This window comes from Talaromyces atroroseus (assembly GCF_001907595.1).
Source record: "Talaromyces atroroseus strain IBT 11181 chromosome Unknown scaffold_10, whole genome shotgun sequence".
Taxonomy (NCBI): Eukaryota; Fungi; Ascomycota; class Eurotiomycetes; order Eurotiales; family Trichocomaceae; genus Talaromyces; species Talaromyces atroroseus.
The window spans coordinates 908,619-932,264 of NW_017971442.1; the positions used below are offsets into that span (position 1 = coordinate 908,619).

The following is a 23,646-nucleotide window of genomic DNA, read 5'->3' on the forward strand; positions in this document are numbered from 1 at the left end:
AGACAAGGAGGCGGCTAGACCCCTGCCCCGTAGCTAGCTGCCTCAGCCTTGTCAAACAGATGTACATACGGATACAAAGGAATCAAACTAACGTGTATGCACTTGTATTATAACACCTAGCTAGTAAAGAACATAGGCCCATCGACTGTACAAAGAGGACAGCCTCCCTTTCGAGAAAGCGACGTTGACTTGAGTGCGCGAACCATAGTTCGCTTGCATAAGTTTCACATCCAATGCGAGAAAAAATTGTCTCCGCTTACAGAATCTGCCTTATCGGGGCACATATTTTTTTTCTTATTTCCATTGTAAGTATACTGCAGACACCATCATTCTCTGCCTCAAAACATGGAGTTGTTTTGGATTTTGCTGGCACAAACAACCCGGCTTTGTTGGGGGGTTTTAAGACGAGAAGGAACAATATTCGAGTTTGAAGAGAAATGGAAGGTGCAAAACAAAGAGCACAGCTGAATGGGGATATTATACTACAGTCAAGGCCCATATAAGCCTTTTATACTTAGGTTTGCCATCAGACGCCATGAGCGTGTTAGCTGAACACTGGTCTAGAATTGGTCTGACATCAATTTTAGTTGATATTGTGGATATATTCATCGACTGAGTGTCAAAGTCACTTAAGGTAGTATGCATTATAGTTATAGTCAGTGGATCCTTGAAGATGAGGATAAATGGCATGAGGAGGGATTGAAGGTCGCCGCACATACCATTTACGTATAGGCGCCCAGGTAAATGTTTTCTTCGGCAATTTAACGCCGACCGATATAAACGTGTGTGTAATTGCCGAGTATCTTGCAAACGCTTTATTATGGTCGTGTCGTTTCGACATCTGAAGAAAGTGGCTTCCATAGCACCGTGTCGCAGGTGAAGGGTAGCGCGTGGATTACTGCTGCAAGCCGTCTATTGTATGGCCCAACGAATCCTCTGGGGTTAGGATATCTTATTGGCGGCGGTAATGCTATGATTTGATGCCGAAGCTGCTGGCTTAGATCTCCTACGAGAGAGTTAAATGCTAGCATGGAGACGCCAATCCTAATACGGAATATTAGAGTACGCTAATCCTAAAATAATAGCCCCGCATCTGTCCTGTATCATGTAAGCAGCAAGCTTAATCCAACAGTCAACTATTTCTCCAAAACATCTTTCCCTCTTACATAACTATTGTGCACTTGCATCGTTTCATCTTGCCTGGTCGTACAACACAGATACGATGGCTACTCCCTCATCGTATGTGGCAGTGAAAAGCAACCTCGATGCGATCTTCTCCGATCCTTCAACAGCTCTCGATATCCCCGCCATAGAGAAGCTTAAGCTTGAATTCACCGAGAATACGAGCCCAAGTGTGGCTGGAGCCATCCTCACCCAAATATCTCAACTGCTGCCGGTTCTGCAATACGATCCCACTCCCCTAACGACCCTCGGAATCCGAGCTACAGCGTTCCTCAAATTCTCAGACCTCCAAGTCGTGGATCCTCCAGTCAATATAATTGCGGGAATCCGAACTCCATCGCCACCAATCAACTTGTTAGCGTTGTCCCTGCTTTCCAAGGCTAATCGGGCCCCAAGCGATGCAGCTATCATTGCTGGAGACCCAGACTTGGTGGCAACACTTTTAGAGCTGTGGCTCTCGACACCCACTACCGAGGTCTCCCAGGCTGCCTTGGATGTGCTATGGTCATTATTGGAGGTCGACCATGTTGACAATGAAACTGTCGTTGGGTCCCCTCAAAGTGTTGCTGTCGGTCAAGGTTTACTGTGGAGAAGGATATTTACGGACAAAAGTGTCTATGGTCTCCTGTTCTCGATCTGTAGTCTCACCGATACCGAAACAACGCCGCAACTCTCGAAACGCGAGAAGACAGTCGCGCAAGGGCGACTATTAGACTTTGTTGTGAAAGCCGGAACACTTCGCTGGGATTACATCTCAGCCTCTCAAATCCCCGATGTCGAGTCTAAGTACCGGAGTAGGGGCCTGCTTGATTTTGCAGTAAGTCAAATGATTGACACTAGCGATGTGTTGATGCATATGACACTGTTGAATTTCTTTCGGGAACTGATTCAAGTCGATGCTCCTGGGCTCAATACTGCTTTTCCTAAGCATCAAGTATCGGCTTTTTCTTCTCGGCCTCTTGATTTTTTGATAGACAAAAGTCTACATCAAAGAGTCCTGAGTTTTTACCTTGACTTCTCTCAGCTAGATGCTGTTGATGTGGCATTTCTTGCCACTCCCATAATGGCTTATGTGGCACAATATGCACGGCTCTACCCAAACCATCTTCTGAAAAACCCACGTGATTTGCTTGACAAAATACTGTCTCGAATACATAAGTCTCTTGAAATTCCGTCTGCTCAGTGGGCGCATGGGCAGATACCACTAGGTGATCTCACAGTTCTAGGCTCTCTCCCACGGGTCTTGCTCGTCGAAGCTAGTAGGAAGTCTCTCAACCCGTTGCAAGCTGTTCCTTCGAATCCACCAAATAGAGACTGTTACAACACTTTGGCAAGGATTTTCCACGGTTCACCATCACCATCAGATACTCCAATCACTGTCAGTGATGCACCAACAGATGCATACAAGGAATCGGTTGCAGCACGCATACTTTACTTAACATATTTGAACACGCACGCTAGCCTATGGCAAAATGTGGTCACTGCTGCGGATATTGTCGCTATGCCGGACGTGGCTCTTGCTGCCATTGCATTAATCAGGGCGGTTGTTACTGCAAATTGGAAGACCCTGTCAACTGAGGACGCCCAGAAGGTATCCGCGCTACCATCTGAGGATGAGTTAAATCGACAAGCTGCTGCGGGGCCTGGAATGCTGCCAACATCTGGGTCATGGGCTGTGTTAACACCCCCAGCACTGACCACTGTGCTCCCTTACCTTTTCAAACCTCCTTTGTCGTATAGCAATTTTGTGGCTGGTGGTGCAGGAGATCCCGAAAGTGCGGTATGGAAATTGGCCACCGCTAAATACGATGTGCTTGTGGATCTCCATAGAATACTAAAGCTTTCCTCGGCTCAAGTTGAGGGCTTTGAAGACATTGTGAAAACCCTGGAGCAACGCATACGTGATGGCCCTCAGGGACCTGCAACGCAAGTTGGCAGCCGTGTTGAGGCGCTTGAGCTGTAGTTTTTACAGGTTAAATCGCTTCAGATGAATTACATGCATGGGACGGAGATAGATTTTGCATTCGCATTTACAGTCATGCCGTAAAAGATTATTTTCATTGAAAAGATTGCAAGGCCATCATCTATGGGTTCTGATTTGAGCGTAGCCTAAGGCTGTAAATCTTTCATCACCGCCCGCCTGAGATGCACACCTGCGTCGGTTCCCTCCTGGGTCACGCCACCGGGCACCTCTTTCTCACTTAGAATGAATGACGCATATTCATCACCTACTTTTCTTCGTTGTTGATATTTCATCAACTTCTGGCGCAGACCCGGTTACACTTTACACAAATACAGGGCATAGTTACTTGCCAATCACGGAAGCTCCGTCTTCAGATCCGCCCGAAGATTGACAGAATGGAGTTCGATGAAATGTTCATCAACATGATCGTTCAGAGGCTATGCATGGAACGGCAGGCATCCTGATGTACTCCATTCCGAGTTTCCAGGGATATATCTCTACAGACTTCTCTCAATCCAGGAGTATTTCTCCGTTTATCAATCACTCTCGTGGAAGGGCCATGAGGAATTTGGGACCCAATGTGCTTCACTCTGGTTTACTTGAGAGACCACCTTGTGTCCTTGGTATCTCAAAATCATTTTTCTATTTCGCATGGGAAGCCCTAGAGGCAGGGATGACCGAGCAAGAGTTTCTAAAGGCACTGTCTAAATTCTCTGGTTTGAGTAAGGGCGACATGGCGGCTTCCTTATTTTCAAAGCTAATGACACCCTCTCACATTTAAAAATTATTTGGCAATTCAAAAAAGCTGCTAAACCAGAGCTGGAGTAAATAAAAAATCTCAGAGAGCCGCATGTTTTCTGATATCAATTGGACGTAGCAGCCCTTTTGAGAGCATCTCACCCTATGCAATATGACTGCACGTGTAACAAAGGACGAGGCTCTTGACTCAGGCGAGATCCTGCCAGTCACAGATCTCGTGGTCATAGGATATGTACTGAATATCCAATAAAAGGAGTCATTTACCACTTTGGGGGCTTTGTATTTAGCACCATACCGCATTACATCCTCCATTATGAATTTAAAATGTTGTCCAACCTGTTGTTCGAAACTTTGTCCGGAGAAACTATAGGGTAAGGGTTACTCAATGTGGAGAACATTTTAACCCTAAATTGCACGTGCATGGGCGATCACGTGGATCATTCCTCTTAGTTCCCGCGCATCGTGGATAGCTTTTGAAAAATATGGATAAATAAAAACCAACCAAGGCTTTGGAGTAAAAAAAAAAGGCCAGCCAACGATGTCTCGTGCCGGTGCAAGAGGTGGTGCTAGAAAGCCGTTGCCTCCAGGCTCTGAATTCAACTGGCAAAAACTGCCAGGAGAGCTACCTGATAATGCCCCTACTCCTCTTTTCCCAGTATGTAATTTCCAACCCATCATCAATGACATCTCCAAGCAAGCATCGGCGCAATCTCACACTACTTTTCTACTTAGTCTTATGATATTCCCCAAGCCGAGAAGTTAGACAGACGCGAACGAGCCGGAGTTGACCGATATCTTGCGCATTGTGACCAATTCAAAAACGGGCCCTATTACGCCGTTATCAATGCCGCCAGCACGTCTGCAAAACGAGGTACCAAAGAGAGGGCCCAGTTTGACCCATTCCACGGCATGCCCTCATACAGCGCACGATATCAGAAGAGAAAGAGGACGGTGCCCAAGATGAGCGGTAGAAACTATCGTAAGTCGTCAAACTTTCTTCAACCACGTTTGTTGAGCTCCGGGAGAAGGAAGAACTGGCAACAACTTCTTTCTAACAAATTTCTGATGTCTCTATAACAGTCGTGCAATTTTTCTCCCGTGAACTGTGGCGCGTTGTAAAACCCGACTACAAACCAGATAGGCCAGACGGGCAAGCCAGCGGAATCCGCTGGGCCGGAATGAGGGCACAGTTTGAAGACGACGACGAAGACGACATTGACGAGGAGGACAAGGCTGTCAAGCGGCGGAAGGCTGGCGGCGGCGAGGAAGATGATCAGCAAGAGGACGAGAGAGATCTTGACGATGAGGGCGATAAAGAAGGAAGTGAGGAAGACGACGAATTGCAAGACGATGACTTCTCAGAGGATGATGATGAGATGGGTGGCGACTATAACGCAGAGCAATACTTTGATGCCGGTGACGATGAAGGCGATGGAGACGGATTTGGCGATGGCGGCGGCGGCGGCGGTGGTGGAGGAGACGACGATTTCTATTAAAACTGACTCGCGCTCTGTGTTCTATTCGACTTCTATAGAAAAGATACCCAAGCAATCCTATATAAATATCGGCGTTGTTGTGAACCTGGGGTTCGGTTGACCTAGTGCATGATGGGATGGTCAATATTAACAAGGCAAATAATTCGCCACCTAGTTAATTCAAGTCTGTTATCGAGCTGATCGTTCAACACTGTACTATCCCAAGTAGAACAATACGCGTGGAGCTGCTTCCTGATGGGTTGTCCGTTCTCCGACACCGGCCCGAGCAACATTCCATTCCTTCCTCCAGCTACTTTTTCACCCCGCCCATATAGGTACTACAACTACACAGACCTGCGTGGTACACAAGTAAACCTGCGATGCTGGAAGAATGAGTGCCGAATTTGAGAGAGCCAGAACAGCCCTCGTCTTGTACGGCTCTGAGACGGGAAACGCACAGGAGGTGGCCGAGGAATTGGGTCGCACCGCAGAACGGCTGCGATTCGTGACGCATGTCGGAGAATGCAACAGCGTCAAGGCAGTAAGTGCTGCACCCTTGGTATTCCATTATGGACTCAACAATGTATTGACAATCCATAAGGACTCATTGACCTCGTATTCGCTTGTGATTTTCGTAGTATCAACTACTGGTCAAGGCGATTTCCCGCTCAATGGACGTGCGTTTTGGAGAACCCTCCTGCTGAAAAGACTCCCAGCAACTTTTCTCAACGGCGTTCAATATACGCAATTCGGACTGGGCGATAGCTCTTATCCAAAGTATGTTCCTGTGGTCGATTCACTACGTTTATGAATCATATTAAGAATAATGACAGGTTCAATTGGGCTTCGCGTAAACTTCGTAGGCGCCTTGCTCAGCTCGGTGCCGCTGAGATTTATCCATGCGGAGAAGCCGACGAACAACATCCCGAAGGGTGAGTTTGCTATGGCCCTGAAATGCGTTTAGTTGACATAAAAAAGATTCTAAACAAATTGAACAGGCTTGAGGGAACCTTTTTGCCTTGGGCTACCAATCTGCGTAGGCATCTGTTGGAGCAATACCCCCTTCCAGCAGGCTTGCAACCTATACCAGACGACGTCCAGCTTCCACCAAAATGGATTCTGGAAGAGACGGCAGCGATCCCCGCGTCTTTCACACAACAAAATAAACAAGAGCGGGATTTGTTAGTGGCAGAAGATAGCGAGCCGCATTTATATCGCCTTGATTCTGATGAAAGGCCTATCCCGGATGCAATAATATCGACTCTGACACAGAATAAACGAGTAACCCCTAAAGGGCACTGGCAGGATGTCCGGCATATCTGTTTGACCACCTCTGAGACCGTACCATATTCACCCGGTGATATGATATCGATTACACCGAAGAATTTCTCTGTGGATGTCGATGAAATATTGACATTAATGAACTGGACCGACGTTGCTGACAAGCCAGTCTTGTTTGTCCCCGGTGTCTTACTACGAGATAAGGCCGGAGACGAACTTCCTTCACCTCCTATTCCATATCTTGTCACATCCGAGTCTTCACCCACAACTCTTCGCACCCTTCTCACTGAATACCTCGACATCCGTGCTATTCCACGGCGCTCGTTCTTTGCCAATATTGCCCACTATACGTCCGATGAGCAGCACAAAGAACGACTGCTCGAATTTACTAATCCGGAATTTATCGACGAACTTTGGGATTACACCACGCGTCCACGTCGAAGCATTCTGGAGGTGCTACATGACTTTGATACTGTGAAGATTCCCTGGCAACATGCCGCGTCTGTTCTTCCGGTAATTCGCGGCCGACAGTTCAGCATCGCTAGTGGTGGCGAACTCAAACGCATCCCAAACCAGACCAATGGAACGAAGTTTGAACTTCTCATTGCAATTGTCAAGTATAAAACTATTCTCAAGAAAATCCGAGAAGGCGTCTGCACTCGCTATCTCTCAGTCTTAAGACCGGGGAGCACTTTGAAAGTGCAGCTGCAGCGTGGAGGGCTCAATCCGACATTAAAGCAACTCGTGGGCCCTTCGGTTATGGTTGGACCGGGTACCGGCCTAGCACCCCTACGAGCGATGGTTTGGGAAAAGGCAGCACTAATAAAAGCTTCTCGCGAGGCCCAAGTAGAGAATCCCTTGCCCGTCATTGGCCAGACTCTGTTACTCTTCGGTGGCCGAAATCGTGCCGCTGATTACTTCTTTGAGAGCGAATGGGAACACTTTGAGAAAGAAGGACTGTTAGATCTCCGAGTGTTGACGGCCTTCTCACGCGACCAGCAACAGAAAGTATATGTACAGGACCGGATACGAGAACATGCCGACGTGATTTTTAAATCGTTACATGAAGAGGCCGGGTCCGTTTTCATTTGTGGATCATCCGGGCGAATGCCGCAGGCAGTCCGTGAGGCACTAATTGAATGCTTTCAAAATCCAAACGCATCTGCGACTGCCACAGATGCTTACACTCGTGAACAAGCCGAGCACTTTCTTTTGGAAATGGAAAAAACCGGGAGCTATAAACAGGAGACCTGGTGAGAAAAGGAGATCTAGCTCATGGATATCTAGTGCTGTTGGTAGAGATAAGCACCCTAGACGTCGCCGTTGCGTCAAGAGTCTTCGTTCTCTGAAAAGAAGACATCTCATTCGGCACTTGCATGTTTATAACATTCAAACTGCTAGAGCTGTTTGGTATCCGCCCAGCAACGCCATTAACATACAAATGCGACTTCCCGAGGTGCATTAACTTCAAGAACAGCTTGACAAAGACAACACCACGAGAAGAAACTATACTTTCTCATTTGCATGACAAATTTGTCATGCATCAAAGTGTGACACCCTTAGCCTAAGGTCGTGAAATGACCTGACGAGAAAAAGAAAAGCCTACCCAACAGAATTCAAGTGAAACCCCCACACACTTTAGCCTGTACATGCTATAACCACTCGTGTCAAGCAAGTTCCATGAGAAATTCTTGGGGCATCAACAAGGGTAAACTCATTTCGGTTGGCTAACTGAGACTGTCGTTCAGCTGCAATCTTATTCGAGCGGCAATCTGTCATTCCGGTTACTTTCTCGGGCAACTGTTCTACATGTGCTTGCTTCCCTGCAGAGTATTCCGACTTCTGAATACCTCTACCATATTACCATGGGTTATTCAACAGCATATGCAAAGACAATGTTACCAACCAATAGCAGGCATTTAAATCGGATAATTGGGAATACAGCTTGTATATAGTCCAAATTTAAATCCATGATGCATCTTCGGCCGAATCGAAGACTGACCGGACAATATGCCTCGCCCCTTTTCTTTTTCTCTATCCGGATACGAAATAAGGCTTATACTATTACTTGCAAAAACGTTTTTTTTCCCTTCATACCTCATAAGTATGTGCTTCTAAATCCCCAAGTTGGCTTCCATTATCAACTCTCTACATTGGCTGTTCTATCAAAATATGCAGACCCAGCCATTATCGCTTCTTCAAATCGTCCTATCCGTTTGTGATTCCAATATTGACTATGGGGCTTTAAGTAACAGGGGCATGAATACTCGAGACACAAAAATTAGATGAGACGAAGCTCAATGTTTGGTCGTACAACATCATGTTGGTACTTTCCATTACAAAGTCTATTGAATCCCCGTGGCACCTATGCCTCTAGGCATACATCGGGGGCCAATAGAAATATGACTGGATATCTGAAAGAGTACGGATTTTCTGAAGGTCCCCGGTTGCCTATAAACCACCGCAGGAATTTATAAGTCTCCTACTCTGGTCTATACAAATTAGAGCGGTGGCAGCGCTTGGACGTGCCTCAAAATGTTCACGTTTCTTATTCTCGAGCTGCATTATTTTTTACTTTTATTTTTTCTCCAGCTTTCCTGCTCTCTTTACCCCTTGAATCTATAACTAACCTGTAATAGATAATTGTAAACACATTGTATGACGCCATTTACCGCTTCTTGGGATCTGGCATGGATAGCTAGCGACACGACACCATCCAGCATGTAGTTACCCTGCATGCGCAGGAACTGAACGAATACCCCGAATGAGCTTGCGATTACAAATTAATGCCATCGCACACTTGGCAGTCAAGATTTCAAGATTGTGTACCAGCATTTTTACTGGTGCAAGCATTCTCACATAATTCTGTTCTGACGCAATGCTCTCCGAACCATTATGGCCTACATGTAAACACACCAAACAATTCTCATTACAATTCGGTCATTATTCAGATTAAAGTCCCCTCTTCTCGAAATGAGGGCACATTGTGTTTCGTTATTTCCAGATGGATCTATAGATGATCGCCTTCGGAATATTACAAGTTTTCTTCAAACTCGCGCATAGACCTGGGTGAACCCCTTTGCTCACTGGCTAAATTGTATAAAACTTTTGCCGCATATTTTCTATTGAGCAGGGGTTTCTCTATACTTGAGTCAACTCAGATACCCAGGTCAAACAACTAAATTACAAGACATAGGGACATATCAATCAATGTCTCTCTGATAGCACTGTGGTCTAGCCAGATCTATTGGTTTCATGAGACTCGAAGCTTTTGATGTCGTGAGGAAGCCCCTTGTTATGACTTGGTTGTAGTGGTTCTTTTTGTATATCATGAGAGCCATTCAACTGTCTGTCCCCTTTGGATATAACTACTGTCGTTGAACGCATTCGTCTAATAGATATTTTCCCGGATCAGAAGAAGGAGCTACCTAAAAGAGTTTTGCGATATGAGTCGGTCCTTCTCATTGTGCAGATGGCTTCCACTTCTTTTGTTGACTGCACCACTCGCTACAGCTCTGCCCTACACGCCAGATCAAGTAGGCTTCAACCTTAACGAAAACGACACTACCGCCGACCCCCTTGAATACTGGGGACAATGGAAAGCTCACGAGTATTACCCATCTCCAATTAATTGACGGATGCCTTTCTATACAGTGTTCCTCGACAGGTTTGCAAATGGCGACCCAGCGAATGATGATGCCAATGGAACTCAATGGGAGCATGACATACTGTTCAATCAACTATGGAATGGAGACGATGTTCTTGGTTTAATGGATAGTTTTGACTATTTGCAAGGCATGTGAATAAAGGTACTCTGCAGATCTCGTATTGATATTGTTTGCGGGTATTGACCTGCGCTGCAAGGGCTGTACTTGGCCGGTATGCCGCATATCAATCAGCCTTGGGCTGCTGATGGCTACTCGCCGTTGGATCTGACACTGCTGGACCATCATCTCGGTTCTATCGACGATTGGCGCTCTATGATTTCGGAGGCACATAGACGAGGAATGTATGTCGTTCTAGAAAATACTATGGCGACGTAAGTCTAAATTTTCGCAAAGTGTCGCATTCTTGATGCAAAGAACACTCACTGTCAACAGGATGGGCGATCTGATAGGCTTTGAAGGCTACTTGAATACCTCTGCGCCCTTCAATCCGTACGAATATGATCATGTTTGGAAAACGTCACGTCGTTATCATGACTTCCAACCTGGGGATGAGTGGCTAGATGAGTGCAAATGGGAATACCCCAGATTCTGGGACGACTTCGGTCAAGGTCTAACAGAACCCACCCTAGTTCGTGGTTGTCGGGATAGTGAATTCGACCAGGTACTGCTGATCTCCATATTCGTAACTTCACTGACAGATGATGGCAACTGACCGCAATAGTATGGCGAGGTTTCTTCCTTTGGTAACTATCCCGAGTGGGAGCGTCAAATCACAAAGTTCGCCGTTCAGGATCGCCTTCGTGAATGGCGACCGGATGTGAGACAAAAACTGGGGCACTTCTCCTGCATCACCATAGCGATGCTAGATATTGATGGTTTTCGTATCGACAAGGCCCTGCAAGTCACTCTTGACGCGCAAGGAGACTGGTCGGACTCCGTACGCCAATGTGCCCGTCGGTTCAACAAGGAAAACTTCTTCATACCGGGGGAGATAGTGTCCGGAAACGCATTCGGTGCTCTCTACATTGGCCGGGGTCAACAGACCAACCAGACCATCAATAAAATGACGGAGGTAGTTATGCTGACAAATGTCTCCAGTCCTGGTCTTTACCTACGTCCGGCAAATAAAGTAGCGTTGGATGCCGCTGTCTTTCAATATACAGTGTACAGAGCGCTCGCCAGATTCTTAGGGTAATTATTTCTTATCACAGTTTGAAGATATTTCTGACTGACCCCTTTTTGTACAGAATGGATGGCAATTTCGAAGCCGAAGGTGATCCGCCAGTCAATTTTGTGGATTTGTGGAATGCTTTAGTCCAAACAAATGATATGGTCAACACAAATACTGGCCATTTTGACCCCCGTCATCTCTATGGATCCTCTAATCAAGACGTTTTCCGCTGGCCTTCAATCACACATGGAATAGAAAGACAAGCCCTCGCGTTATATATTGTATCCCTTTTATTCCCGGGGATGCCGGCGCTTGTATGGGGCGAGGAACAGGCCTTTTATATCCTTGATAACATGAATGCGAATTACGGTAAGATGTGACAGTCCTAAATATACATAGGTTATTGATGAATTTATAGTATTTAGTCGTTCTCCTATGACCTCTTCATTGGCATGGCAACTACATGGTTGTTATAAAATTGGTTCAAGCATATATCATGATTTCCCAGCTGACAGCACTCTACGTGGTTGTATGGATGACAGTGTCAGCCTTGACCACCGTGATCCCACGCACCCAATTCGTGGGCTTGTGAAAACGATGTTTGAGATGCGTCAGAACTACCCTGTTCTTAATGACGGGTACTATTTGGAGCAACTCTCAAACATGACGCACAACATATACCTGCCTGGCAGTAATGGCACACGCACTGAGACTGGCCTGTGGAGCATACTACGCTCGCGTTATGTAGCTACTCAGGACTTCACAGGAGCGGTACAGGACAATCAGAGTATATGGCTGGTTTATCACAACGACAATAAAACGGTAGACTACCAATTCGATTGCTCTGATGAGAATGAAGCATTGGTCTCTCCGTTCGACGAGGGTACAACAGTGAAGAATCTCTTTCATCCTTTTGAAGAACACACTCTCCATTCGAGTATCCACAAATTAGGGTAAGATTATACCGTCAACATCGACGGACGAGCCAAAGTCCCACTAAAAGTTTCTTAGACTAGAAGATTCGACGAGGTTTAATGGCTGTTTAACAAACATGACGCTTCCTGCCTACGGTTTCAAGGTATTCGTTCCCAAAGCGGCGTTTATGGCTCCCTCGCCCTTCATTACCAAGTTTGAACCGGGGCATGACGCGCGGATACCATCTACGACGACAATAGGCGAACGACTCCCAATCCGTTTTCAGTTCTCGGAGGAAATGGATTGCAATAGTATTACCAACGGAATTTCGGTAAATTCAACTGCGATGAATGGGAAAATCGCCCAGTTTGACAAGGATTCCATTTCCTGTCAGCCAGTTTCGACGAGCCAACGCGCTGCTTATACGGGTACTCCCGTGGGTGCCTTCAACTACTCCATTGAGCTGGAAAATGTGTTCCATGGTGTTCATGAGATAATCTTGAACAACGTCAGCAACAGTGCCCGGAATGGTAGTACCAATGTAAAAATTATGTAGCCTACTCTGTTCCAGAATAACTGCTAACCAGTGAGTAGTCTGTTGATCACTTCATCATACGCATAGGATCAATGGAAAACCCTATGGTATGGCCGAATCAAGCAAACTACAGCCGAAGTCTCTTACATGCTAACGCCTTAAATAACGGAACACTCTAGGTGTCTCACAAGGCGCCAGGGGCCGATAAATGGCGCTACTCATTGGACTTCGGAATGACATATAGCCCCTGGATGCCTTATACAAGCGCGAATATCTCTATTCCTCCAAAAGTATGGGTAGGAACCAAGTTGCAGGCCTGGGATGGTGAACATATAACTGTGCAGTACTGGAACAAAGTAACTGGCAGCAGCAACCATTACCAACAAGGGGAGCTAGATTGGAAATATACACCGCCGCGACGCTTTCCTCACTTTTGGGTTCAGGGAGACTTTAACCAGTATGGGTACGATTCCGGATACCGAAGCGAGATGCATCTCAGCAACATCACTGGTTACTGGGAGTACAATCTCATGACCGAATGGCCTACTTAAATGTCTCTGAATGCCTGGGGCATAGATGAAGATGGCCGGCCCGACATAACACAAGTCTTTGGGGACATTGATGGCGATATGATCTTAGATCGCATCCCCCCTATCTCGCTTATCAAAAACGTCATTAACGTGACTGAACCTCCCCCATGGCCGTTCCTATCGTGGAGACTATCGAGTGAAATGCATCGTTGTCGGTGATGCACAGCGCAAATGGCCACCACACGGATGCGAACTGACGGATTACAATATAACCGACTGCTCTCACCTCTCTGTTGACAATGGAAAAAGGTTTGTGAACATTTTGGGGAGGAATATCTTTCGACTGCCTCTATCAAAAACTTCTGCTCAGAGCAGAGCATTGGACGCGGATGCCGGTGATTTACGTAGAACTGTGCTCATTGCTACAATGGAGTATGATATTGAGGATTGGGACATCAAAATTAAGATAGGAGGCCTGGGTGTTATGGCTCAGCTGATGGGCGCAAATCTACGCCATCAAAATCTTATATGGGTAGTTCCCTGTGTCGGGGGTATTGACTACCCTCTTGACCAGGTGGCGGAGCCCATGAGGATAACGGTCTTGGATCAGACATTCTTGGTTCACGTCCAGTACCACTATTTCCGAAATATTACCTACGTCCTTCTAGACGCACCAATCTTTAGGGCTCAGACCAAGTCCCAGCCTTATCCAGCTCGCATGGACGATCTTGATTCTGCGATCTATTATTCTGCCTGGAACTCTTGTATTGCAGAGGCGTTGCAGCGATTTCCAGTCGATATTTACCATATAAACGACTACCAAGGTGCAGTTGCACAATTGCATTTACTCCCTAAAACCATCTCGTGCTGCTTGTCCCTCCACAACTCAGAGTTCCAAGGACTTTGGCCCATGAGAACTTTCCAGGAGTGCGAAGAGATTTCTCTGATATTTAATTTGGATCCATCTATTGTCAAACAGCATGTGCAATTTGGGGATGTGTTCAATCTGCTACACGCAGGAGCTACTTATTTACGGATTCACCAAAACGGCTTCGGTGCGGTAGGGGTGTCAAGGAAATATGGGAAAAGATCTTGGGCAAGATATCCCATATTCTGGGGCCTGAAAGAGATTGGTTCATTGCCTAATCCTGATCCATCCGATACCGAGGACTGGAATCAAGATATACAAATCGGGGAAGCGCATGTTGACCCAGTGTTTGAAGCGGCTCGATCAGATATGAAAAGACAGGCTCAAATCTGGGCTGGGCTAGAGCAGAGCCCGGACGCAGAACTTTTTGTATTCGTTGGAAGATGGTCGATGCAGAAAGGAATTGACCTCATGGCCGATGTATTCCCTTCTGTCCCGGAGAATTATCCTAAAACACAACTTATCTGCGTCGGCCCTGTGATCGATCTATATGGCCGATTTGCAGCCATCAAGTTGAGTAGAACGGCGGACCTATATCCGGGGAGAGTGTTTTCAAACCCCCAATTCACTGTTTTGCCGCCTTGCATCTTCAGCGGTGCTGACTTCGGGTTGATACCGTCACGAGATGAGCCATTTGGGCTTGTAGCAGTGGAGTTTGGAAGGAAAGGCACTCTTGGAGTTGGATCTAGGTAAGTATTACGCACACTATCGAATCCCATTACCGCGTGTTACCTAACTGATACTTCGACAACAGAGTTGGTGGCTTAGGACAAATGCCCGGTTGGTGGTATACCATGTAAGCCTCGAGCTCTATATCGATTTCTCCTGGCTAGGCATGAACTTAACGATCATAGTGAATCTATGACATCGAAGCATCTCAATGGCCAATTTAAACAGGCCATATATGAGGCATTGCATTCCAATCCATCAGACCGAGCTATCATGCGTGCCTGGTCCAGAAGACAACGTTTCCCCGTGGCACACTGGGTTGAAAACTTAGAAACTCTGCATGTATCAGCAATTGTCAAACACGACAAGCATTCAAAGCGAGGGGACCATTGCAAAACCATCTCATCAAGACGCATGAGTTTCTCAACCATGAGCAGAGCCAGCACACAAAAAATTGCACAGCCAGCTGAATTTTCAACACATTTATATACTCACAACGGGCCCGCTCACAATATACCCGAGCTTCATAGGCGTGGACGGTCCCAATCCATGAGTTTGCTCAATGTTGAACGTGGATATTCATCAGCTGAGGAGGGCAGTTACTCCTCTGTTGATGGACACACAAATTCAGACACCCAGAGACCCCGTCATGCGCCGCGTTCCATTTCATCAGGAACATACACATACCGTGAAATGTCGCCGACGCCGCCTATCACCAGACGGAGTGGAAATGAGTCTTTCAGAAAAAGCACGTCATTTAGCTTGGATACTAACGCGCAAAATGCATTTAGTTTGAACGATCAAACCCGTACAGTGTCTGAAGATGTCACAAGTCACCTTTCATTGCGTGAGCAAAATCGAAATTCATCAAGCTTGAGTCTTTTTTTGAGCGTCGAAAATATCATTCGTGAGGACCAAACGTTCAATTTACAGGAGGTCAAGCCGTTCTTTACAGATTCCTCTGGGGAATATTCTCAAAAATTTGAGAAGCGACTTGTTCATTGTTCATCTGAACGGGAAAAATTATGATGACCAACTTTGCATCGAAAGATATCTATCCAAAAGCGAAAAGGAGTGGTTTCGAAAATACCACGATTTGAAGCTCGGGCGAAGCCCCAATCGTGCAACATCTTCTGTTGCTTCGTTGGTTCTCGCTAATAGAGCATCATTTAATGAGGATACTGATGGCGGGAGCACGCCAACTGTCCTGGGAAGTCCCGTAGTAGAAGCTACTTCTGCAGAGGTAGAAGAAGAGCTGAAACTTCCCCAAGACTACTTTCCACCTTCCGGTCTGAAAAAGATCATGCTGTATCATATTGGCGATTGGCCGATTTACTCAATATTCCTCGCATTTGTGAGTCATACAAGGCTTCATCCTACCTAGGCCATGACTTGATAGAACGAACGTGCTGCTAATTCTTCTATTTGCAGGGTCAAATCCTGGCGGCCAATTCCTACCAAATAACTCTTCTGAATGGAGAAGTGGGTGAACCTGCCGAAAAGCTATACCTTATTGCAACCATCTATCTTGTTTTCTCGGTCGTATGGTGGATTGTCTATCGTTCATTGAGGTCGATTTTCGTCTTATCTGTTCCATTTCTAGTAAGAAAGCCTTGATGACATGGTGAACATTGAATTGACCTCTTATCCTAGCTCTACGGGATAGCTTTTGCTTTTATCGGTATTTCGCCTTCTGTGTCTGGGGCAACTGGGCGGTTGTGGGTGCACAATGTCGCTACTGGGCTCTACGCTGCTGCGTCTTCTAGCGGATCAATATACTTTGCGCTCAATTTTGGAGATGAAGGTCAACTCATTCTCTTTTCTCAGATTGTAACAAGGAAACTAACGTCAACATATCTTCTAGGCAACGCTTCAATTGGATCTTGGGTATACCGAGCCTGCGTCATCCAAGGAACCCAGCAGATCTATGTTTCATTCCTGTGGTACTGGGGTAGTATGCTGGCTGCTGCTTCCCAAGCAGAGCATACCAGGACCAGTTTAGCAAATTACCAGCCTAGACTTCTTATTATTGGTATTGGCCTGGGAATTGCAGCTATTCTATGGATAGTAGGCATAAATTCCTTTTCCTAGGGCTACCTGACTACTACGGCCAGTCACCGGGCAAAGTCCCTGCATTCTACAAGTCGCTTCCACGCCGAAAAAAAGTTCTCGTACGTTCTCTCGCTTTCCTTTGCCAATCCTTTTAGATAGAAATTTGCCACTGACGATTTGCATGTATAGTGGTTCTTCTACGCCGTCTTCATCCAAAACTACTGGTTATCAGCACCATACGGCCGAAACTGGCTCTACCTGTGGTCTAGCAAACACACACACGCATGGCAGATTACAATCCTGATTTTGGTTTTCTTCGTCGTCATCTGGGCACTCGCCCTCTGGATACTGGGTATCTTGTCGAAGCGACATGCCTGGTTTGTGCCGATTTTCGCGATCGGTCTTGGTGCGCCAAGGTGGTGTCAGATGCTTTGGTCAACGTCGAATATAGGGTCGTATGTGCCTTGGGCTGGGGGTTCTGTGGCTAGTACGCTTCTAGGACGGGGTCTTTGGCTATGGCTAGGTGTACTAGATGCGTTGCAAGGCGTGGGTGAGTTTCTACTTCCACATCTGTGTGAGAGTTGATAGAATTGGTTTGGTTGATTGTTGATTGATAGGTTTTGGCATGATCCTTTTTAATACCCTCACCCGCTTCCACATTGCATTCACTTTGCTCGCTGCGCAGGTTATAGGATCCATCAGCACGATTCTCGCTCGCGCTACAGCACCTGACAAGATTGGGCCGGGCGACGTTTTCCCTGATTTCTCGGCGGGGCTTCACGATGCCCTCTCAAAGGCGGACTTTTGGGTCTGCTTGTCGTTTCTGTTATCGGTGAATGTGCTCTGCTTCTTCTTTTCTCGCAAGGAGCAATTGCAGAAGCCTTGATATGTAAGACGCTAGCATATCCATCCTGCAGACTTTCTTTCTCTCTTAGTCTCTTATGTTGGTATTTCTTTGGAAACTGTTATTCTTCGACCTTCCTCAATTATTGTTTATTTATCGCGAAACTCAATAATATCTCTGATGTCTCCGATAATTGCCTAATATCTGATTCTCTTAACCCCTTTTAATTCAGTTTACTCTCTGCCTTTTCTTAAAGAACTACTTAGGTAGCTAGAGAAAAAGATATCCAAGATAATTAAAATCTTTCAAATTTTGTCTGTCAATAATACATCTGATCTGATTTGCAAAATTCTGCATGCGTGAATTTCAAATAAGGAAGATTTAGAAAAGACAAGCTACTAGTAGTATGCAAATCAGTTTCTCCAAAGAAAGGTACAAGAAAAACACCGTGTCGGCTAAGTCTTTGGTAAAAAAACTGTGCGGACCCATGGTTTCATCGAAATTTGACACGAGTAGTCGTAAAAGAGACAATAAAATAGAAGAGAAATTAAGACCTAGACATGCATCGCTAAGAGAAAAATCAGGGGGCACGATCAAAGATAGTTCTTAGGGCCCCTCCCCCATACATACTCCATCCCTATCCATACACATCCGGAAGCGCGTATATAAACGAACGCCGTATCCTATGATCAAACGGAAAGATTCAAATAACTTGAAGAGAGTATTATGGCACAAGTAACAGTCGAAACAGAAAAATCACAAAGGTGGCGTTGGCAGAGCATTTCGAATCGTCAATGAAACATTGGTTTGATCACATTAGATCTTCGAAGCTGTAAGCCATCTTTTCACTCGTCATCACTGGCTGCGCCGACATTTGCTACTCCTGAGTTGTCCCGATTGCTGTTGAATGTAAGTTTTATCTTGGGCTGACCGGACGGCGTATCAGCACTATCAAAAGCATCTGTCGTGGAGACGCCACCTGCAGCCTCGTCGTCTCCTTCAAAGTTGGCGAACTGAGGATATTCTGCCGTGTGCTTTTTCAATTCTGCCAGACATGTGCTCTGCAAAACGTTAGAAATTGAAAAAATCTTTAATGATGTGCTCGGACAAGTTAACCCACCTCGATTTGGTTTGCATCTGCGAACAAAACACTCGTGTCTTCATTGTATGTCCTGGCATTTTGGCACAGAAGTCCGATATCAGCCCTGAACTCTCGAGTGCTTTGATATTCTTCTCGGTTGATCTTCTTCTTTATCATATCCATAGCGATGGGATTTTGGATGATCATGTAATAATCGGGATAGTGTATCTTGGGTGGCGGCTTCATGAATGGTTCTATAATGGATCTTGACATGGGCTCGTCATCGCTGTCTTCCTCGTCAGGTGGAAGCTCTTGCTCGAGATCAATCAATGTCTGGTAGACATTGTTCAAAATCCCCTGCAGGGCTGCGCGATCACCGCTACTGAGAGTATCGACAACTTTTGGAGGCTTTCCCCTCTTCCGCTTGGTAGCGGGTGTATCGTCAGCGATATCGTCCGCTTTCCGTTTACCTTGAGGTCCCTTGCGACGCCTTTTGATTTGAGGAGTTTCAGAACTCTCACGAGATGGCTCGGGTGATGATTCGGCGCCAGTTCCTCTGCGACCTCGTTTTTCCTTATTGGCACGCATTCGCTCGACTTTCGCCTCTTTGCGGGCGATGGCGTCTTCAATAGTATCGTCATCAGCATCAAGTGCCATGAGCCACTGATCCTCAGTGAGACCATCATCATAACGTGTGACCTTTCGTTCACGGGCTCCACGTCCGGCGACTTCTTCAACTTCAGTCTTACTGACCGGAACATCTTCCGCAAGATAAATATCGGGCAATTCATCTTCACCCATCAGCCGTGGGTACTGATGACCAGGACCATAATGATCTGTCTTGGCACGTTCTTGGTCGATCTTCTGGAAGACTGCTAGCTCGTCTTCAGAGCGAGCCATGATCACGTTCAAGTCATCGTCATCCATTATTTCATCTTGATCGCCGCCAATCTGGTCACCAGCTTCAGCGCTTTCTAAAAGAGTCCTGAGAAGAGCCTCTCGTTCCTCGTTTGTTGACTTGTTATCGAACTTTCCAGCCTGAATAACTTTACCATCCATGTCAAGCTTGAACTGGGCTCGTCCCAAAATCTTTTCTTCGACCGAATTTGACGTAATCAATCGAAGAATTCGGACTTCGTTCTTCTGACCGATACGGTGAGCACGATCCTGGGCTTGCAGATCTTGATGGGGATTCCAATCTGAATCGTAGATAATGACAGTATCGGCAGTCTGCAAGTTGAGACCTAGACCACCGGCACGCGTTGAAAGCAGAAAGCAAAAGTAATCTGAATTGGGATCATTGAACAGTTTCAGTAGATCGGAACGGTCGTCAGATTTCGTCGAACCATCAAGACGCAGATACTTGAGACCACGGAAGCGGAGGAAGTCTTCCATGATATTCATGATTTGTGTCATCTGGAAGAAGAGCAAGACTCGATGGCCAGTGGCCTTGAACTTAGGCAATACACGGTCAAGCAGTTCAAACTTTCCCGCAGTACGCCAAATGAGATCATTGGTGCCTCGGGTTGGATTCATTTGATCTTCGACAGGTTCAAAGACAAAAGGATGGTTACACAACTTCCGCATTTGCATGAGCATGTTGCTTAGACCGCGCATACCAATTTTTCCTCCCTTGCCGTCGCTGACGACCATCTTGTTGGACGTGAGAAGTTGTTTGTAAAGCTTGGCCTGCAAAGCCGAAGAACGGCACTTGATGACACGCTCTTGCTTGTCAGGAAGATCTTTTTCGACATCCTTCTTCAGGCGTCTTAGCAAGAAAGGTCGGAGGACCTTATGAAGGCGACGGATCACGAGCAGCTGTTCTTCTTCGGTCAAGTCTATTCGGTCTTGGCTACCGGTATTGGCAAAAGGCGTATTGAACCACTCATCGAATGACTTAACAGACTTGAAAATGCTTGGCAGAACGAAGTTCAACAAGGCCCACAATTCTGGAAGGTTATTTTGTAGAGGAGTACCTGTCAGGATAAGACGGTAACGAGTGTTATAGTATTGGGTCAAGGTGCTGCTCAATTTAGACTGGGCGTTCTTCATACGATGACCTTCATCAACAATCATGTGCTGCCATTTGATTTTGCTCAACAGGGGACGATCCTTGATAATGTATTCATAAGTGGTGAGGAGAACCTGGAATTGACCGTAGCGAATAGTCTGTTGGTGCTGCTTTCGCACAGTAGGCGGGCCTTTATAGACAACCTTCGTTACCGATGGTGCCCATTTGTCGAACTCTAGGTTCCAGTTTGTGAGTGTAGACAGAGGAACAATGACAAGGAAAGGGCCGTTGTTCTTCTTGATTTCGATCAAGTAAGTAAGCAAACTGATCGTTTGAATGGTCTTTCCGAGACCCATCTCATCAGCGAGAATACCGTTGAGGTTGTTGTTATACAGTGAAATCATCCATTGTAAGCCCTTCAATTGGTACTCTTTCAGAGTTCCACCAACCAAGATAGTCGGCTGCACTGTGACTTCCTCCTTGATGCGGTGAGCCACAGCGTAGTAGTCAATTTTACGACCGCCGCCCTCTTCATCTGTGTCGTACTCCTCTTCTTCCTCTTCTTCTTCAAACTGAGTATCGCCTCCATATCGTTCCGCATGGCTGCGCTGTTGTTCTTTCACTGAGGAAGCTAGCTGATTTAAGAAGCCATCGGTCTGTTTCAGCAAATGAGAAATACGAGAATCCTTTGCCTGGCCCAAGAGCTTAAGATAAGTCTCTTCATCGTTGGCCTTAAGAGCTTGTAGACGTTGCTTCGCAGTACGTTCCACACGTTTCTGCTCTTCTCGCTCCATGTGCTGATGCTGCTGGAGCATTGCGCGACCCAATTTCTGCATGCGAGCACGCTGTTGAGCGCCAGCTTGCAGTACTTCTTGACTGTGCACCAGAATTGCTTGAATCTTTTCGCCCTGTTTCTGCTTATCGCGGTTCTCCCTGGCGTCACGTTGTTGTTTCTCTAGTTTCTCTGTAATACGTGCTTCACGTAACGTCTGTTTCTTCATTCGACGATGGGCAGAGCGGTTTCCAGTCATTCCAAGATTGTCAAAATGGAACATTTCCTGCTGAATCTGTTGGCGAAATTTACGCTGTTTTGGTAGAAGATGAAGCATCTTGTATTCAATCAAAGCCTTCAGTTTCAACGAATCATCAGGAGCCGCGAGCTCACTCCGACTAGTATCCCAAACTCCAAGATTCGCAGGAAGCTTTGCAAGCTCGGCTTTCCGAGCGGTAATCTTATTGTAAATGAGCAACTCCCTGTCTTCGCGAACTTGTTCCAGATCAACACCTGTAGGGAAGATGCTCGGAATGCGAGGCCGGTTCGCCCTGATCGCATGGTCGGAATAGCCAATTGTTGTGGACAGCAGTTCGTAAGGCGATTGAAGCTTCTCATAGAAGTTACTGAGTTGTGCTTCCTTTTCGGCAGTGTCAACTGGCTTGTCACCTTGAGCATCCGTGGCGGCTTCAATAACAGACTCTGCGGCGGCCACGTTGTTAACAGGAGTAGTCGTTTGACTCTTTATTTGACCGAATAGCTGCTTCTGAAGAGGCAGTGGAACCGGGCTGTTCTTGGCAAGTAGTTTGAAAGCCGCAATTTGATTTCGAAGGATATTCAGCTGTTCGATTGAAAAGCTTCCGGCCGGTGCTGGCACCTTCCTTGCAGCACCAGGGAGCGCATTTTGAGCGGAAGAAGGTTGGCCCCCAGTAGCAACGGAGCTTGGACCTTGGAATCCATTAGGCGCAGATGGTACCGAGCCAGAGCGACCTAAACAACAAAAACAAAAAAAAAAAAAAAATTAGTCACATAATCAGCGTGGGATAAAACAGATCGCGTACCATTTGCACCATTAACAATTCCATCGGCATTGTTCCCGTTGGCTTGTTGCTGCAATTGCTGTTGTCGCTGTAGCTGCTGCTGTTGAAGCCGCTGCTTAGCGAACGCCTGCTGCTTTTGTACGGCGGAAAGGATGTTATGCGCCTTGATATATTCGGGATCATCATGCCGGACGCCAGAATTCTGCATTTCGCGGTATTTCTGAGAAAAAGTTAGTCAAGATCACCAAAGGAGGGCATCCTGGAAATATTCACCTGGTAGACCTCCTGCAAACGAGCAGGCGTTAGGTCCGAGGGCAAGCCCATGTTAGCATTGGCATTGGCATTCCCCATGTTATTGGGGACTTGTTGGATGGAGGCCATCGTGCTGTTGAGCCCCTTCCGAAAGAAGGGTATTTATTTTTCACGTCGGCGACAGAGCACGGCGAAGGGGGGGGGGGAGAGGGGAGGGGGGCACTATTCTGCTGAGAGGGAATAAAAAACGCGTCGAATAATGGACAGGCAGGGTCAAAAAGCGCAAGTCGCAATTGCGAAATGGGTTGCGCGGGTGCGAGGAGATGTGAAATGATGAAATGCGCCCACTAGCGACGCCTGAGCCTGATGGCGGGAGGGAGCCCTTCTTAGGAGGCCAGAAGGGAAAAAAGGCCAGCAGCCAGCAAAAGCCGGCGAGATTAACGATGGCAGTCGGGCCACAGGGCCCCGAATGCAATGAAAATCGCGTTGGGAGGGCGTCTAGAGCCTTGGGCGGATAA

At 46.6% G+C, this 23,646-nt stretch overlaps 6 protein-coding genes across 6 annotated transcripts; 5 read left to right on the forward strand and 1 right to left on the reverse strand.

The window, feature by feature from the left end:
• Positions 1-1,222: 1,222 nt before the first annotated feature.
• On the forward strand, positions 1,223-3,145 carry UA08_07113 (hypothetical protein; the record flags this gene model as incomplete). The annotated part of the gene is made up of 2 exons (XM_020262019.1): positions 1,223-1,999; positions 2,207-3,145. The coding sequence occupies 2 exons, from the start codon at positions 1,223-1,225 to the stop codon at positions 3,143-3,145; spliced, it is 1,716 nt and encodes a 571-aa protein (XP_020117682.1).
• A 1,297-nt stretch (positions 3,146-4,442) lies between these two features.
• UA08_07114 (hypothetical protein) lies at positions 4,443-5,400 on the forward strand (the record flags this gene model as incomplete). The annotated part of the gene is made up of 3 exons (XM_020262020.1): positions 4,443-4,559; positions 4,637-4,883; positions 4,985-5,400. 3 exons carry the CDS (start codon positions 4,443-4,445, stop codon positions 5,398-5,400), a joined length of 780 nt encoding a protein of 259 aa, XP_020117656.1.
• Positions 5,401-5,770: 370 nt separating this feature from the next.
• On the forward strand, positions 5,771-7,917 carry UA08_07115 (NADPH-dependent diflavin oxidoreductase 1; the record flags this gene model as incomplete). Its single annotated transcript, XM_020262021.1, has 4 exons — positions 5,771-5,920; positions 5,981-6,156; positions 6,213-6,311; positions 6,378-7,917. 4 exons carry the CDS (start codon positions 5,771-5,773, stop codon positions 7,915-7,917), a joined length of 1,965 nt encoding a protein of 654 aa, XP_020117917.1.
• Positions 7,918-10,541: 2,624 nt separating this feature from the next.
• Positions 10,542-13,500, forward strand: UA08_07116 (hypothetical protein; the record flags this gene model as incomplete). The annotated part of the gene is made up of 8 exons (XM_020262022.1): positions 10,542-10,699; positions 10,761-10,989; positions 11,050-11,519; positions 11,576-11,868; positions 12,008-12,452; positions 12,511-12,955; positions 13,009-13,056; positions 13,129-13,500. The coding sequence occupies 8 exons, from the start codon at positions 10,542-10,544 to the stop codon at positions 13,498-13,500; spliced, it is 2,460 nt and encodes an 819-aa protein (XP_020117681.1).
• Positions 13,501-13,906: 406 nt separating this feature from the next.
• Positions 13,907-18,014, forward strand: UA08_07117 (hypothetical protein; the record flags this gene model as incomplete). The annotated part of the gene is made up of 8 exons (XM_020262023.1): positions 13,907-15,096; positions 15,162-15,203; positions 16,010-16,430; positions 16,508-16,678; positions 16,730-17,143; positions 17,191-17,247; positions 17,318-17,678; positions 17,746-18,014. The coding sequence occupies 8 exons, from the start codon at positions 13,907-13,909 to the stop codon at positions 18,012-18,014; spliced, it is 2,925 nt and encodes a 974-aa protein (XP_020117634.1).
• Positions 18,015-18,817: 803 nt separating this feature from the next.
• UA08_07118 (Chromatin structure-remodeling complex subunit snf21) lies at positions 18,818-23,257 on the reverse strand (the record flags this gene model as incomplete). The annotated part of the gene is made up of 4 exons (XM_020262024.1): positions 18,818-19,033; positions 19,093-22,826; positions 22,898-23,096; positions 23,150-23,257. 4 exons carry the CDS (start codon positions 23,255-23,257, stop codon positions 18,818-18,820), a joined length of 4,257 nt encoding a protein of 1,418 aa, XP_020117635.1.
• Positions 23,258-23,646: the final 389 nt, after the last annotated feature.